Source organism: Haematobia irritans, chromosome 1 (assembly GCF_050003625.1).
Source record: "Haematobia irritans isolate KBUSLIRL chromosome 1, ASM5000362v1, whole genome shotgun sequence".
NCBI lineage: Eukaryota > Metazoa > Arthropoda > Insecta > Diptera > Muscidae > Haematobia > Haematobia irritans.
This window is the reverse complement of record NC_134397.1, coordinates 19497469-19512877: the sequence shown is the minus strand read 5'-3', so window position 1 is coordinate 19512877 and position 15409 is coordinate 19497469. Positions and strand designations below refer to the sequence as shown.

Sequence of the window (15409 nt, the reverse complement as noted above, 5' to 3'; positions counted from 1 at the left end):
GCAAAATTTTATTTTTAAAGAAAATGTTTGTAAAATTGTATGTTTATAGAACATTTCTATAGAAAATTTTCGCAAAATTTTATTTCTAAAGGTAATTGTTTCAAAATTTATTTCTATAGAAAATTTTGTCAAAATTGTATTTCTATAGAAACTTTTGCCAAAATTTTATTTCTATAGGAAATTTTTGCGAAATTTTATTTCTATAGAAAATTTTGTCAAGATTTTATTTCTATAGAAAATGTTTGCAAAATTTTATTTCTATAGAAAATTTTCGAAAAATTTTCTTTCTATAGCAAATTTTCGAAAAATTTTCTTTGTATAGAAAATTTTCGAAAAATTTTCTTTTTATAGAAAATATTGTCAAGATTGTTATTTCTATAGAAAATTCTCGAAAAATTTTATTTCTGTAGAAAATTTTGTCAAAATTTTATTAAGCAATATTTTTTATTTAATTTTTCACTTTTTCCTTGGGTGTACGTTTGCAAGCGTTAAATGAATAAGTTAATAACAAATTCAATAAAATTATACTAAATAATATTTATTATCCACTCATAGAATAAGTCAAATGTCTATCAGTCGTTCTGTCTACATTTACACTTAACCAGGCCGCTTTTGAAAGCAGAGGCGCCTTTTGCTAAGAGGGTTGAGTTAAATAATTTGTAAACGGTCGTATGGCATATCGGACTGACAGACATACAATTGCTTGTATGACCATTGATATTTGTAACATGTGGATATCTATCAAAGTAAATTTAATCCCCCGCCCAACAACACCGTCACCGTCATAATGATCATCATCACAATTCAGTTCATTTGTAAGACAGAGACAATGTTACTGATATTCTTGATGTGTTGATACCCCAATTCCTGTCCAAAACGGCTCTCATCGAAACTTATGATGAATGGGCTAGAAATGAGTGGAATTTTGAGTGTTTTTGCTTGTTCAAAAGAATATTTAAACTATCTGTAAATTTTAAGGAAGTTAAAAAGTCGACTACAAATTTTGAAAAAAAAAATATTCACTTCTAGCCGGTTAGACAAAAAAAAACACTTGCTCTATACTATTAGATTGAGTTTCATAAATTATCCATTATTCAATTTCAAATTACATGAAAGAAAAAATGAACTGCAGGTTTAGCCTGAATACATATTCTCTGATAATTTACACTTCAATAATGCCATAACTCAAAATGTACAAATTTAAAGGTCTCTCTAGGAAAATATTAAAATTTTAATAAAAGATTCTTTTGAAATAATTTTGATATATAAATTTCTTTTTAAAGAAAATAATCAAATTACATATAAAAATATTTATTTTTTTTTTTATTTTTTACTATTCGTTCCAGAGTATTTAATATTCTTTTCTATTGTAATGTAGGTAATTTAATTTTTTTAGTTATATCTCTGTAGTAGCATAGCAAGATAATGTTTTTTTTTTGTGTGAAATTGTATCATAAGACCTACAATGATGATGCTTCTCCAAATGATCTGTAGATTTATTAATCGAAAATGGTGTTTTTTTGTCGTTGCATGTGTGTTTTCATTTTTTTGTGAGGGGTTAAAGATCTTTGGGTTATATGCCGGCTATACATAAGCCGGAAAGGAGGGTGATTCTATAAATTTCGTTAAAAAACTTACGTATACAGAAGAAATTTTGTAAAGTTTCCCTGTAATTTACACTGCTGCCAGAAGTAGAGGAAATTTCCTACATGTAGGTTTTTTTCTAATATTTAGCGTAGGTAATTTTTCCCTCAACACAATTTTTAATAATTTTTACATTTTGGTCGCTCAAGAGCAGAAAATAGAAGCCGGCAAGGCTTGATCTTTAACAATATGTTGTAACCAAGAGTGGTAACTTGCCAAAAATATTCTACCTAAATTTTAAGAAAATTTTATCACACATCTACCAAACAAATATTTCTACCAAAAAATTGTCAAAATTTTATTTCTATAGAAAATTGTTTGTCAAAATTTTATTTCTATAGAAAATTGTTTGTAATAATTTTATTTCTATAGAAAATTGTTTGTCAAAATTTTATATAGAAAAATTTCTCAAAGTTTATTTGTAAAGAAAATTTTGTCTAAATTTTATTTCCATAGAAAATTTTGTCAAAATTGTATTTCTGTAGAAAATGGTGTCACCATTTTATTTATACAGAAAATTTTTCAAAATTTTATTTCTATCGACAATTATTTCCATAGAAAATTTTGTCAAAATTGTATTTCTATAGAAAATGGTGTCACCATTTTATTTATACAGAAAATTTTTCAAAATTTTATTTCTATCGACAATTTTGTCAAAATTTTATTTCTATCGACAATTTTGTCAAAATTTTATTTCTATCGAAAATTTTGTCAAAATTTTATTTCCATGAAAAATTTTGTCAAAATTTTATTTCTATGAAAAATTTTGTCAACATTTTATTTGTATAGAAAATTTTCTCAAAATTTTATTTCAATCGAAAATTTTGTCAAAATTGTATTTCTATTGAACATTTTCTGAAAAAATTTTTCCAGTGGTGAAACTGCGGATCCGAAGTTTTCCAAACTTTACTATTAGTTAGTCTACGAGTCTCAATGGGGGAACTGTAGACCCGAAGGTCTCACAAACTTTACTACTAACTAGACCATCGGATTTTTAAACTGTAAATCGGGCTGCCACTTTAACCTAGTGGTGAAACTGTAGGCCCGAAAGTCTCAGTGGTGAAACTTTAGTATCGAAGATCTGAGTGGGAGAAAGGCCCGAAAGGGTCAATGATGGAACTGTAGGCCTGGAGGTCTCAGTGGAAGATCTGTCGATCCGAAGATCTCAGTGATGGAACTGTAGGCCCGAATGTCTCAGTGATAGAACTGAAGGCCCGAAGGTCTCCGTGGGAAAACTGTAGGCCTGTATGCGTCAGTTGTGGAACTGAAGGTCCGAAGGTCCACTGGGGAAACTATAAGCCCGAAGTTCTCAATGATGGAACTGTAGTCCCGAAGGTCACAGTGATGGAACTGAAGGCTTGAAGGTCTCAGTGGGAAAACTGTAGGCCCGAAGGTCCAGTGGTGAAACCATAGGACCGAATGTCTCAGTGGTGGAACTGTAGGCCCGAAGGTCTATGTGGCTGAACTGCAAGCCACAAACTCTCAGTGTTGGAGCTGCAGATCTGAAGGTCTTAGAGGTAGAACAATAGCCCCGAAGGCATCAGTGGAAAAACTGTAGCCCCAAAAGTCTTAGCTGTGAATTTGTAGGCGTGAAGGGCTAAGTGGTCTGGTAAGAAATTCCTTAGCACGTCGCAAAACTGACAACGGAACTACGAGCAGTACGATGTGAAATGAGCTACCCGTAGAACGATTAGCTTCTCTCCGTAAACTGTAAGAATGTCTCAATCTGAACCAATTCTCTTAATTTGGTGTTTGTATGCCATTTTCTAATGGAAATTGTATCAATATTGCTACAGTTGGTAGAAATCTACCAAAAATGGTAGAATTTTTACTGTTTGGTAGATTGGTAGAATTCGTAATATTTTGGTAGATTTGGTACATCATAAATTTTGTCAAAAATTTTATTTCTTTTCTTTCTTTTATAAAAATAAAATTTTGACAAAAATTTTCTATAGAAATAAAATGTTGACTAAATTTTCTATACAAATAAAATTTTGTTAAAATTTTCTGTAGAAATAAAATTTTGCAAAAATTTTCTATAGAAATAAAATTTTGATAAAATTTTCTATAGAAGTAAAATTTTGAAAAAAAATCTATAGAAATAGCATTTTGACAGAATTTCCTAAAGAATTTTTTTTTAGTTTTTGTTTTTTTATTTCTATAGAAAATTTTGACAGTATTTTCTATAGAAATAAAATTTTGCAAAGATTTTCTATAGAAATAAAATTTTGAAAAAAAAAATGTTCTATAGTAATAAAATTTTGAAAAAAAATTTCTATAGAAGTAAAATTTTGACAAAATTTCCTATAGAATTTTATTTTTAGTTTTTTTTTATATTTCTATAGAAAATTCTATCAATATTTTCTATAGAATTAAAATTTTGACAAAATTTTTTTAGAATTAAAATTTTGACAAAATTTCCTATAGAAATAAAATTTTGTTTAAATTTTCTATAGAAATAAAGTTTTTGCAAAAATTTTCTATAGAAAGAAAATTTTGACAAAATATACTAAAAATTTGACAAAACTTTTATATAGAAATAAAATTTTGCAAAAATTTTCTAAGAAATACAATTTTGCAAAAATTTTCTATAGAAATAAAATTTTCCAAAAAATTTCCTATAGAAATAAAATTTTGACAAAATTTTCTACAGAAATAAAGTTTTGATAAAATTTTGAAAAAAATCTTTACAAATAACATTTTGACAAAAATTTCTTTAGAAATAACATTTTGAAAAAATTTCCTATAGAATTTTATTTTTAATTTTTTTTTATTTCTATAGAAAATTTTGTCAATATTTTCTATAGAAAGAAAATTTTGACAAAATATTCTTAAAATTTGACAAAGTTTTCTATAGAAATAAAATTTTGACAAAATTTCCTATAAAAAAAAATAAATTGTAAAAATTTTCTATGGAAATAAGAAAATAGAAATAAAATTTTGACTAAATTTTCTATAGAAATAAAATTTTGACTAAATTTTCTATACAAACAAAATTTTGTTAAAATTTTCTACAGAAATAAAATTTTGCAAAAATTTTCTATAGAAATAAAATTTTAACAAAATTTTCTATAGAAGTAAATTTTTGAAAAAAAAAATCTATAGAAATAACATTTTGACAAAATTTCCTATAGAATTTTATTTTTAGTTTTCGTTTTTTTATTTCTATAGAAAATTCTGTCAGTATTTTCTATAGAATTAAAATTTTGCAAAGATTTTCTATAGAAATAAAATTTTGAAAAAAAATGTTCTATAGTAATAAAATTTTGAAAAAAATTTTCTATAGAAGTAAAATTTTGACAAAATTTACTATAGAATTTTATTTTTAGTTTTTTTTTTATTTCTAAATTTTGACAAAATTTTCTTTAGAATTAAAATTTTTACAAAATTTCCTATAGAAATAAAATTTTGTAAAAATGTTCTATAGAAATAAAATTTTGTTTAAATTTTCTATAGAAATATAATTTTGCAAAAATTTTCTATAGAAAGAAAATTTTGACAAAATCTTCTTAAAATTTGACAGAATTTTCTATTGAAATACAATTTTGACAAAATTTTTATATAGAAATAAAATTTTGCAAAAATTTTCTATAGAAATACAATTTTGCAAAAATTTTCTATAGAAATAAAATTTTGACAAAATTTTCTACAGAAATAAAGTTTTGATAAAATTTTGAAAAAAAATTCTATACAAATAAAATTTTGGCAAAAATTTCTATAGAAATAACATTTTGACAAAATTTCCTATAGAATTTTATTTTTAATTTTTTTTTTTATTTCTATAGAAAATTTTGACAAAATATTCTTAAAATTTGACAAAATTTCCTATAAAAATAAAATGTTGACAAAATTTCCAATAAAAATAAAATTTTGTAAAAATTTTCTATGGAAATAAAATAGAATTTTGACAACATTTTCTCTAGAAATAAAATTTTGACAAAATTTCTATAAAAATGAAATTTTGCAATATAAGTTTTTTTGTTTGGTAATTTTTTCTTAGAATTTTCTCCAAATTTGGGTAGATTATTTTTATTTAAATTAACCCAAAATTATTATACTACCCTCTAAAACACAACACACATCACATACATCCTCATATGTTATATGAAGATGGAAGATTATTTCTTTGAGTTTAAACTCAAATCAAAAGATATCATCTAGAGAGGGGGTCGGGGGCGATATGGCGAAGCAAATACAATTAGGCTTGATTTAGTTAAAAAATGTTTAAGTAACGCCTCAGTTGAATTTAAAACGCTGAGAAGTTTAAAAGATCTTTTGTGATATTAGCGAAAAAGTGAAAAAACCCGACCAAAAATAAAATAAAAAATAATATAATTTTTTTATTAAAAAAAAAATAATAATAATGAAAATTTCCCCACCATGGAAAATGGCCTACCATAGAGAATTGTTCTTATTTCATGATATTGATGATGGTCATTAAATGACGCAAATTTCAATTAATAGCAAATAAAAACGAAAACGACTATATAGAAAAAAAAACGAAAAAACACAACAATCTAAAATATAACCAATAAATGGTGTTTCACTTGTATGAAAAAAAAAAAAACAAACAAAAATATAAACGCGATTGTTTTGCCATTCAATAAGTCTCCTTTTCGATTAAAACTGTCAAAAATTCTCAATTGACATCATTTTTATTCATTCGAAATCATCTAAATGACAAAGCAGGGCCAAGTGTAAACATATTCCATTCAATTGATGAATTTTATGTTAAAATAATAAAATAACGACAACAACAACAAAAAAGCACTCTACAATTTGTTGATAAATCATCAAAAAGTCATTTATTTTAACTAAAAGACAACAGAGACACGCACTAACAGAAGGAGAGAGAATACAGGAATTGAACTTTCCTAAATTCGAAAAAAATTCGAATCGATAATCGAAAACAACCACAATCAAAACAACAACAAATCAATACAATATGGTCTATTTTCGTGAAAGAGATAGAAATCGGGAACGTGACCGCCAGTGTAATCATCACAACGGGGATGATGACAATTATGGTGAACGCATCATACATGATGAGGAATTCGGTGAAGAAAACGTCGAACAGGTCGATTCGGAATGGGCCGATTTTGAAAAATTTATTCGAGAATTACGCCAACGTCGCACCAGTACCATTTCGATGGAGGAAGAGTTGAGACATGTGCCACGACAATCCCGTGTCAAATCGCAGGCATTTTATCCTTGCCCACCGCCCGCTGAACACAGCCGGGATTCGGATTCATCATCATCTGACGATGATGATCCATTTGGATATATCGATACTCTAGTAAGCATAATATAAGAAAAAAAAACTAAACAAAATAAATTAAGTTATATAGTTGTAAATAAATGTTTGAAAAAGGACAAAATGATTAAGGAAGTTATCCTATGAGTTATTATGTGAAATTGAAAGTGTTTACCAGTGAGTGGAATATTCTAAAAAAAAGAATACCGTGAAAGAGAATAGAGAATGACCATTTTTGCCATAATGATATGAAAAAATTTATATATACAATTAATGAATGAAGTAAAAAAAGCTTCCTCGTGCCAAAAATAATCTACCAAAATTTGGAGAAAATTTTACCAAAAACTACCCAAAAATTTTGTCAAAATTTTATTTCTATAGCAATTTTTTTTTCTATAGAAAATTTTGTCCATTTTTTCTATAGAAAAATTTGTCAAAGTTCTATTTGATTTCTATTTCTATTTGATAGAATGTTTTTTAACTATTATTTCTATATAGGAAATTTTGTCAAAATTTTATTTCTATAAAAAATGTTGTCAACGTTTTATTTATATAGAATTTTTGTCAAAATTTTATTTCGATAGACAACTTTTTCAAAATGTTTTTCTATATAGAAAATTTTGTTAAAATTTTATTTCTATATAAAATTTTGTCAAAATTTTATTTCTATAGAAGAGTTTGTCAAAATTTTATTTTTATAGAAAATTTTGTCGAAATTTTATTTCTGTAGAATATTTTGTCGAAATTTTATTTCTATAGAAAATTTTTTCAAAATTTTATTTCTATCAAAAATGTTGTCAATATTTTATTTACATAGAATTTTTGTAAAAATTTTATTTCTATATAGAAAATTTTGTCAAAATTTTATTTCTTTAGAAGATTTTGTCAAAATTTTATTTCTATAGAAAATTTTGTCAAATTATTATTTCTAACATATATAGAAAATTTTGTCAAAATTTGATTTCAATAGAAAATTTTGTCAAAATTTGATTTCAATAGAAAATTTTGTCAAAATGTTATTTCTATGTAGAAAAATTTTTCAAAATTTTATTTCTATAAAAAATGTTGTCAACATTTTATTTATATAGAATTTTTGTCAAAATTGTATTTCTATAGAAAATTTTGTCTAAATTTTATTTCTATAGAAGATTTTGTCAAAATTTTGTTTCTATAGAAAATTTTGTCAAAATTTTATTTCTATAGAAAATTTTGTCAAAATTTGATTTTTATAGAAAATTTTGTAAAAATTTGATTTTTATAGAAAATTTTGTCAAAATGTTAGTTCTATATAGAAAAATTTGTCAAAATTTTATTTCTATAAAAAATGTCAACATTTTGTTTATATAGAATTTTTGTACAAATTTTATTTCTATATAGAAAATTTTGTCAAAATTTTATTTCTTTAGAAGATTTTGTCAAAATTTTATTTCTATAGAAAATTTTGTCAAGTTATTATTTCTAACATATATAGAAAATTTTGTCAAAATTTGATTTCTATAGAAAATTTTGTCAAAATGTTATTACTATATAGAAAAATTTGTCAAAATTTTATTTCTATAAAAAATGTTGTCAACATTTTATTTATATAGAATTTTTGTCAAAATTGTATTTCTATAGAAAATTTTGTCAAAATTTTATTTCTATAGAAGATTTCGTCAAAATTTAGTTTCTGTAGAAAATGTTGTCAAAAATTTTTTTTTCTATAGAAAATTTTGTCGATACTTTATTTCTATATAGAAAATTTTGCCAAAATTTTATTTCTATAGAAAATTTTGTCGATACTTTATTTCTATATAGAAAATTTTTTTCAAAATGTTATTTCTTTATAGAAAAATTTGTCCAAATTTTATTTCTATAAAAAATGTTGTCAAAATTTTATTTCTTTAGAAGATTTTGTCAAAATTTTATTTCTATAGAAAATTTTGTCAAAATGTTATTACTATATAGAAAAATTTGTCAAAATTTTATTTCTATAAAAAATGTTGTCAACATTTTATTTATATAGAATTTTTGTCAAAATTGTATTTCTATAGAAAATTTTGTCAAAATTTTATTTCTATAGAAGATTTCGTCAAAATTTAGTTTCTGTAGAAAATGTTGTCAAAATTTTTTTTTTCTATAGAAAATTTTGTCGATACTTTATTTCTATATAGAAAATTTTGCCAAAATTTTATTTCTATAGAAAATTTTGTCGATACTTTATTTCTATATAGAAAATTTTTTTCAAAATGTTATTTCTTTATAGAAAAATTTGTCCAAATTTTATTTCTATAAAAAATGTTGTCAAAATTTTATTTCTTTAGAAGATTTTGTCAAAATTTTATTTCTATAGAAAATTTTGTCAAGTTATTATTTCTAACATATATAGAAAATTTTGTCAAAATTTGATTTCTATAGAAAATTTTGTCAAAATGTTATTACTATATAGAAAAATTTGTCAAAATTTTATTTCTATAAAAAATGTTGTCAACATTTTATTTATATAGAATTTTTGTCAAAATTGTATTTCTATAGAAAATTTTGTCTAAATCTTATTTCGATAGAAGATTTTGTCAAAATTTTGTTTCTATAGAAAATTTTGTCAAAAATTTATTTCTATAGAAAATTTTGTCAAAATTTGATTTTTATAGAAAATTTTGTCAAAATGTTATTTCTATATAGAAAAATTTGTCAAAATTTTATTTCTATAAAAAATGTTGTCAACATTTTATTTATATAGAATTTTTGTCAAGATTGTATTTCTATAGAAAATTTTGTCAAAATTTTATTTCTATAGAAGATTTCGTCAAAATTTAGTTTCTGTAGAAAATTTTGTCAAAATTTTTTTTTTCTATAGAAAATTTTGTCGATACTTTATTTCTATATAGAAAATTTTGCCAAAATTTTATTTCTATAGAAAATTTTGTCGATACTTTATTTCTATATAGAAAATTTTGCCAAAATTTTATTTCTATAGAAAATTATGTCAAATTGTTATTTCTATATAGAAAATCTTGTCAAAATTTGATTTCTATAGAAAATTTTGTCAAAATGTTATTTCTATATAGAAAAATTTGTGAAAATTTTATTTCTATAAAAAATGTTGTCAATATTTTATTTATATAGAATTTTTGTCAAAATTTTATTTCTGTATAGAAAATTTTGTCAAAATTTTCTTTCTGTATAGAAAATTTTGTCAAAATTTTATTTCTTTAGAAGGTTTTGTCAAAATTTTATTTCTATAGAAAAATTTGTCAAAATTTGATTTCTATAGACAATTTTGTCAAAATGTTATTCCTATATAGAAAAATTTGTCAAAATTTTATTTCTATAAAAAATGTCAACATTTTATTTATATAAAATGTTTGCCAAAATTGTTTTCTAGAGAAAATTTTGTCTAAATTATATTTCTATAGAAGATTTTGTCAAAATTTTATTTCTATATAGAAAATTTTGTCAAAATTTTATTTCTTTATAGATTTCTTTAGAAAATTTGGTCAACATTTTATTTCTATAGAAATTTTTTGCAAAATTTTAATTCTATAGACGATTTTGTCAAAATTTTATTTCTATAGAAAATTTTGTCAAAATTTTATTTCTATAGAAGACTTTGTCAAATTGTAAATTCTATATAGAAAATTTTGCCAAAATTTGATTTCTATAGAAAATTTTTTTCAAAATGTTATTTCTTTATAGAAAAATTTGTCCAAATTTTATTTCTATAACAAATGTTGTCAAAATTTTATTTCTATAGAAGACTTTGTCAAATTTTTATTTCTATAGAAAATTTTGTCAAAATTTTATTTCTATAGAAAATTTTGTCAAATTGTAAATTCTATATAGAAAATTTTGCCAAAATTTGATTTCTATAGAAAATTTTTTTCAAAATGTTATTTCTTTATAGACAAATTTGTCCAAATTTTATTTCTATAAAAAATGTTGTCAAAATTTTATTTCTATAGAAGATTTTGTCAAAATTTTATTTCTATAGAAAATTTTGTCGATACTTTATTTCTATATAGAAAATTTTGTCAAATTGTAAATTCTATATAGAAAATTTTGTGAAAATTTGATTTCTATAGAAAATTTTTTCAAAATGTTATTTCTTTATAGAAAAATTTGTCCAAATTTTATTTCTATAAAAAAAATTTTTTTCGATAGAAAATTTTTTCAAAATTTTATTTCTATAAACAATTTTATTTCGATAGAAAATTTTTTCAAAATGTTATTTCTTTATAGAAAAATTTGTCCAAATTTTATTTCTATAAAAAATGTTGTCAACATTTTATTTATATAAAATTTTTGTCAAAATTTTATTTCGATAGAAAATTTTTTCAAAATTGTATTTCGATAGAAACTGAAACGACGCAAAGTGAATTATGAGTCTCTATGGCAAACTATGCAAAGATTGGAGATAGATAATAACGCAACTTTGAAAATCTAACGACGCAAAGTGAAATCTAGTACTAATGCAACAGCGACGCAACTTCGAAACAACGCAAAACGACGCAAACCGAGGTCTAGGTGTATCTCATATTTTGCAAAATTTACCAAACCATCAAGAATTCTACCAATCTACAGTAAAAAAACTACCATTTTTAATAGAATTCTACCAACTATGGCAACCGTGTGTGAAATGCAACTAAGTAAAGCGCTATATATATATTTTTTTTAAATTTTTTTCTTAATTTTATTATTCATAAGAAGAAACAACATACAATTTTAGAATCAGTCTAGATTTGTGTGAATTGGTTGCCTTTGGGTAACCAATTAGCCCATTCCTGGCAAATCGCAGTCTTGAGATGATCGCCACTTTTGTATTTTCCACAATTCTCAAAAGTCCAACGCTTTGAAATTCACAGATTTTTCATTGTTATTATGCGATAGAAATGAGGCGAGGAACTTCCTTTTTAAGCCATATTTGGATGACGCTTACATAGAAAAATGTCGGTAGTTAATTAAAATTTATCATAGTTTTTAATTATTTTTATTGCGAAAGAAATGATTTGGTTTTAGTTTATTTTAAATATTTTTGTCAAAATTTTCAACAGCCCAATAGATATTTCAACTATGTCTCAAAAATTTTATAAACAAAACGTGGATATAAAATACCATGACCGTGTAAGTTCAGTATAAACTCAAGCAAGCTAAGCAAAATTCGCATTCGAATTTTAAGGACAAGAAATCTTTGGCCTTACGACAGTATTTTTTTCGGTGTTGATTTATTAATATTCGAGTAGAATATGCTTTCAAATCACTGAAGAAATCTCAACAGATCTCATTCCATTGGGTCAATATAAAAAAATATATAGGTTCCTGAGACTAAGTTGTATTTTTTTTTTCATTAAATCCCGATTTTTGTTTTTTTCTCTTACCTCAATCACATATAACTATTTGTATCGGTTCTATACTTTTAGTCTGTTTATTGCAAATGCAAATGTTAAATTCAATTATTTAAAAAAAAATTGTTTATTTGCGGTTCAATTAGCACCATAAAAAGCCAAAAACCATTGCTCACAGTAAAATATTACTGACTTTGCCATCTTGCTAACAAAACCTATTCTCTTTAGGTTTTCGCCACCTATGAAGTGGTGATAATGAGATTAAATTTTCTTATTTATATGAATAATGATAATCTAAACATTTTATTCTACATTCAATAAAGAATAAATGAATTCAATTTGTATTTTAACCATTGAATAGACAATATGATTGACATACAAGTGAACAGAACAATGATGATGAAGGAATGAATTCTTGTTATAGTCATGTTTTTGTTTATTACAAAATTAAAAATTTTTGCTATTTTTGTATTGGGGAAAAATTTTTTTCTATAGGAAATTTTGTCAAAATTTTATTTATATATAGAAAATTTGGTCAAAATTGTATTTCTATATGGAAAATTTTGTCAAACGTTTATTTCTATATAGAAAATTTTGTCAAAATTTTATTTCTATATTGAAATTTTTTTTTAAATTAGTATTTCTATGGAAAATTTTGTTAAAAATTTTATTTCTATGTAGAAAATTTTGTCATAATTTTATTTCTATAGAAAATTATATCAAAATGTTTTTTTTTTTTATTTCTATAGAAAATATAGAAAATTTTGTAAAATTTTTATTTCTATAGAAAATTTTTTCAAAATTTTATTTCTATAGAAAATTTTGTCAAAAATTTTATTTTTATACGAAATTTTGTCAAAACTGTACTTCTATAGAAAATTTTGTCAAAATTTTATTTCTATAGAAATTTTTTTCAAAATTTTACTTCTATAGAAAATTTTGTAAAATTTTTATTTCTATAGAAAATTTTGTAAAATACAATTTTGACAAAATTTTCTATAGAAATACAATTTTGACAAAATTTTCTATAGAAATAAAATTCTCTATACAGAAAATTTTGTCAAAATTTTATTTCTATACAGAAAATTTTGTCAAAATTTTATTTCTATAGAAAATTTTGTCAAAATTTTATTTCTATAGAAAATTTTGTCAAAATTTTATTTCTGTAGAAAATTTTGTCAAAATTGTATTTCTATAGAAAATTTTGTCAAAATTGTATTTCTATAGAAAATTTTGTCAAAATTGTATTTCTATAGAAAATTTTGTCAAAATTGTATTTCTATAGAAAATTTTGTCAAAATTTTATTTCTATAGAAACTTTTGTCAAAATTTTATTTCTGTGGAAAATTGTGTCAAAACTTTTATCTCTATAGAAAGTTTTGTCAAAATGTTATTTCTATAACAAAAATTTTGTCAACATTTTATTTCTATACAGAAAATTTTGTCAAAATTTTATTTCTATATAGAAAAATTTGTCAAAATTTTATTTCTATAGGAAATTTTGTCAAAATTTTATTTCTATAGAAAATTTTGTCAAAATTGTATTTCTATAAAAAAAATGTCAACATTTTATTTCTATAAAAAAATTTGTCAACATTTTATTTCGATAGAAAATTTTGTCAAAATTTTATTTCTATAAAAAATTTTGTCAAAATTTTATTTCTATAGAAAATTTTGTCAAAATTTTATTTCTATAGAAAATTTTGTCAAAATTTTATTTCTATAGAAAATTTTGTCAAAATTTTATTTCTATAGAAAATTGTGTCAAAACTTTTATCTCTATAGAAAATTTTGTCAAAATTTTATTTCCGTGGAAAATTTTGTCAAAATTTAATTTCTATAGAAAATTTTGTCAAAATTTTATTTCTATAGAAAATTTTGTCAAAATTTAATTTCTATAGAAAATTTTGTCAAAATTTAATTTCTATAGAAAATTTTGTCAAAATTTTATTTCTAAAGAAAATTTTGTAAAAATTTTATTTCTATAGAACATTTTGTCAAGATTTTATTGCTATAAAAAATTTTGTCAAAATGTTATTTCTATAACAAAAATTTTGTCAAAATTTTATTTCTATATAGAAAAATTTGTCAAAATTTTATTTCTATAGGAAATTTTGTCAAAATTTTATTTCTATAGAAAATTTTGTCAAAATTGTATTTCTATAAAAAAAATGTCAACATTTTATTTCTATAGAAAATTTTGTCAAAATTTTATTTATGTAGAAAATTTTGTCAAAATTTTATTTATATAGAAAATTTTGTCAAAATTTTATTTCTATAGAAAATTTTGTCAAAATTTTATTTCTATAGAAAATTTTGTCAAAATTTAATTTCTATAGAAAATTTTGTCAAAATTTAATTTCTATAGAAAATTTTGTCAAAATTTAATTTCTATAGAAAATTTTGTCAAAATTTTATTTCTAAAGAAAATTTTGTAAAAATTTTATTTCTATAGAACATTTTGTCAAGATTTTATTGCTATAAAAAATTTTGTCAAAATGTTATTTCTATAACAAAAATTTTGTCAACATGTTATTTCTATACAGAAAATTTTGTCAAAATTTTATTTCTATATAGAAAAATTTGTCAAAATTTTATTTCTATAGAAAATTTTGTCAAAATTTAATTTCTATAGAAAATTTTGTCAAAATTTAATTTCTATAGAAAATTTTGTCAAAATTTAATTTCTATAGAAAATTTTGTCAAAATTTAATTTCTATAGAAAATTTTGTCAAAATTTTATTTCTAAAGAAAATTTTGTAAAAATTTTATTTCTATAGAACATTTTGTCAAGATTTTATTGCTATAAAAAATTTTGTCAAAATGTTATTTCTATAACAAAAATTTTGTCAACATTTTATTTCTATACAGAAAATTTTGTCAAAATTTTATTTCTATATAGAAAAATTTGTCAAAATTTTATTTCTATAGGAAATTTTGTCAAAATTTTATTTCTATAGAAAATTTTGTCAAAATTGTATTTCTATAAAAAAAATGTCAACATTTTATTTCTATAGAAAATTTTGTCAAAATTTTATTTATGTAGAAAATTTTGTCAAAATTTTATTTATATAGAAAATTTTGTCAAAATTTTATTTCTATAGAAAATTTTGTCAAAATTTTATTTCTATAGAAAATTTTGTCAAAATTTAATTTCTATTGAAAATTTTGTCAAAATTTAATTTCTATA

General features: G+C 22.0%; 1 protein-coding gene across 8 annotated transcripts in view; it reads left to right on the top strand.

Moving 5' to 3' along the window:
- ClC-a (chloride channel protein 2) overlaps nucleotides 1-15409 on the top strand; it is a 111380-nt gene that overhangs the window by 38090 nt on the left and 57881 nt on the right. The window contains exon 1 of one of the 8 annotated variants that reach the window (XM_075289544.1): nucleotides 6253-6940. The exons of 4 other annotated variants lie outside the window; for them this stretch is intronic. In XM_075289544.1, the coding sequence (XP_075145659.1) occupies nucleotides 6590-6940 (351 nt within the window). In that variant the 5' untranslated portion in view covers nucleotides 6253-6589. Of the gene's footprint in view, nucleotides 1-6252; nucleotides 6941-15409 lie in introns of those variants that run through there. 3 more of the 8 variants (XM_075289533.1, XM_075289534.1, XM_075289542.1) reach the window with 3 other exon arrangements.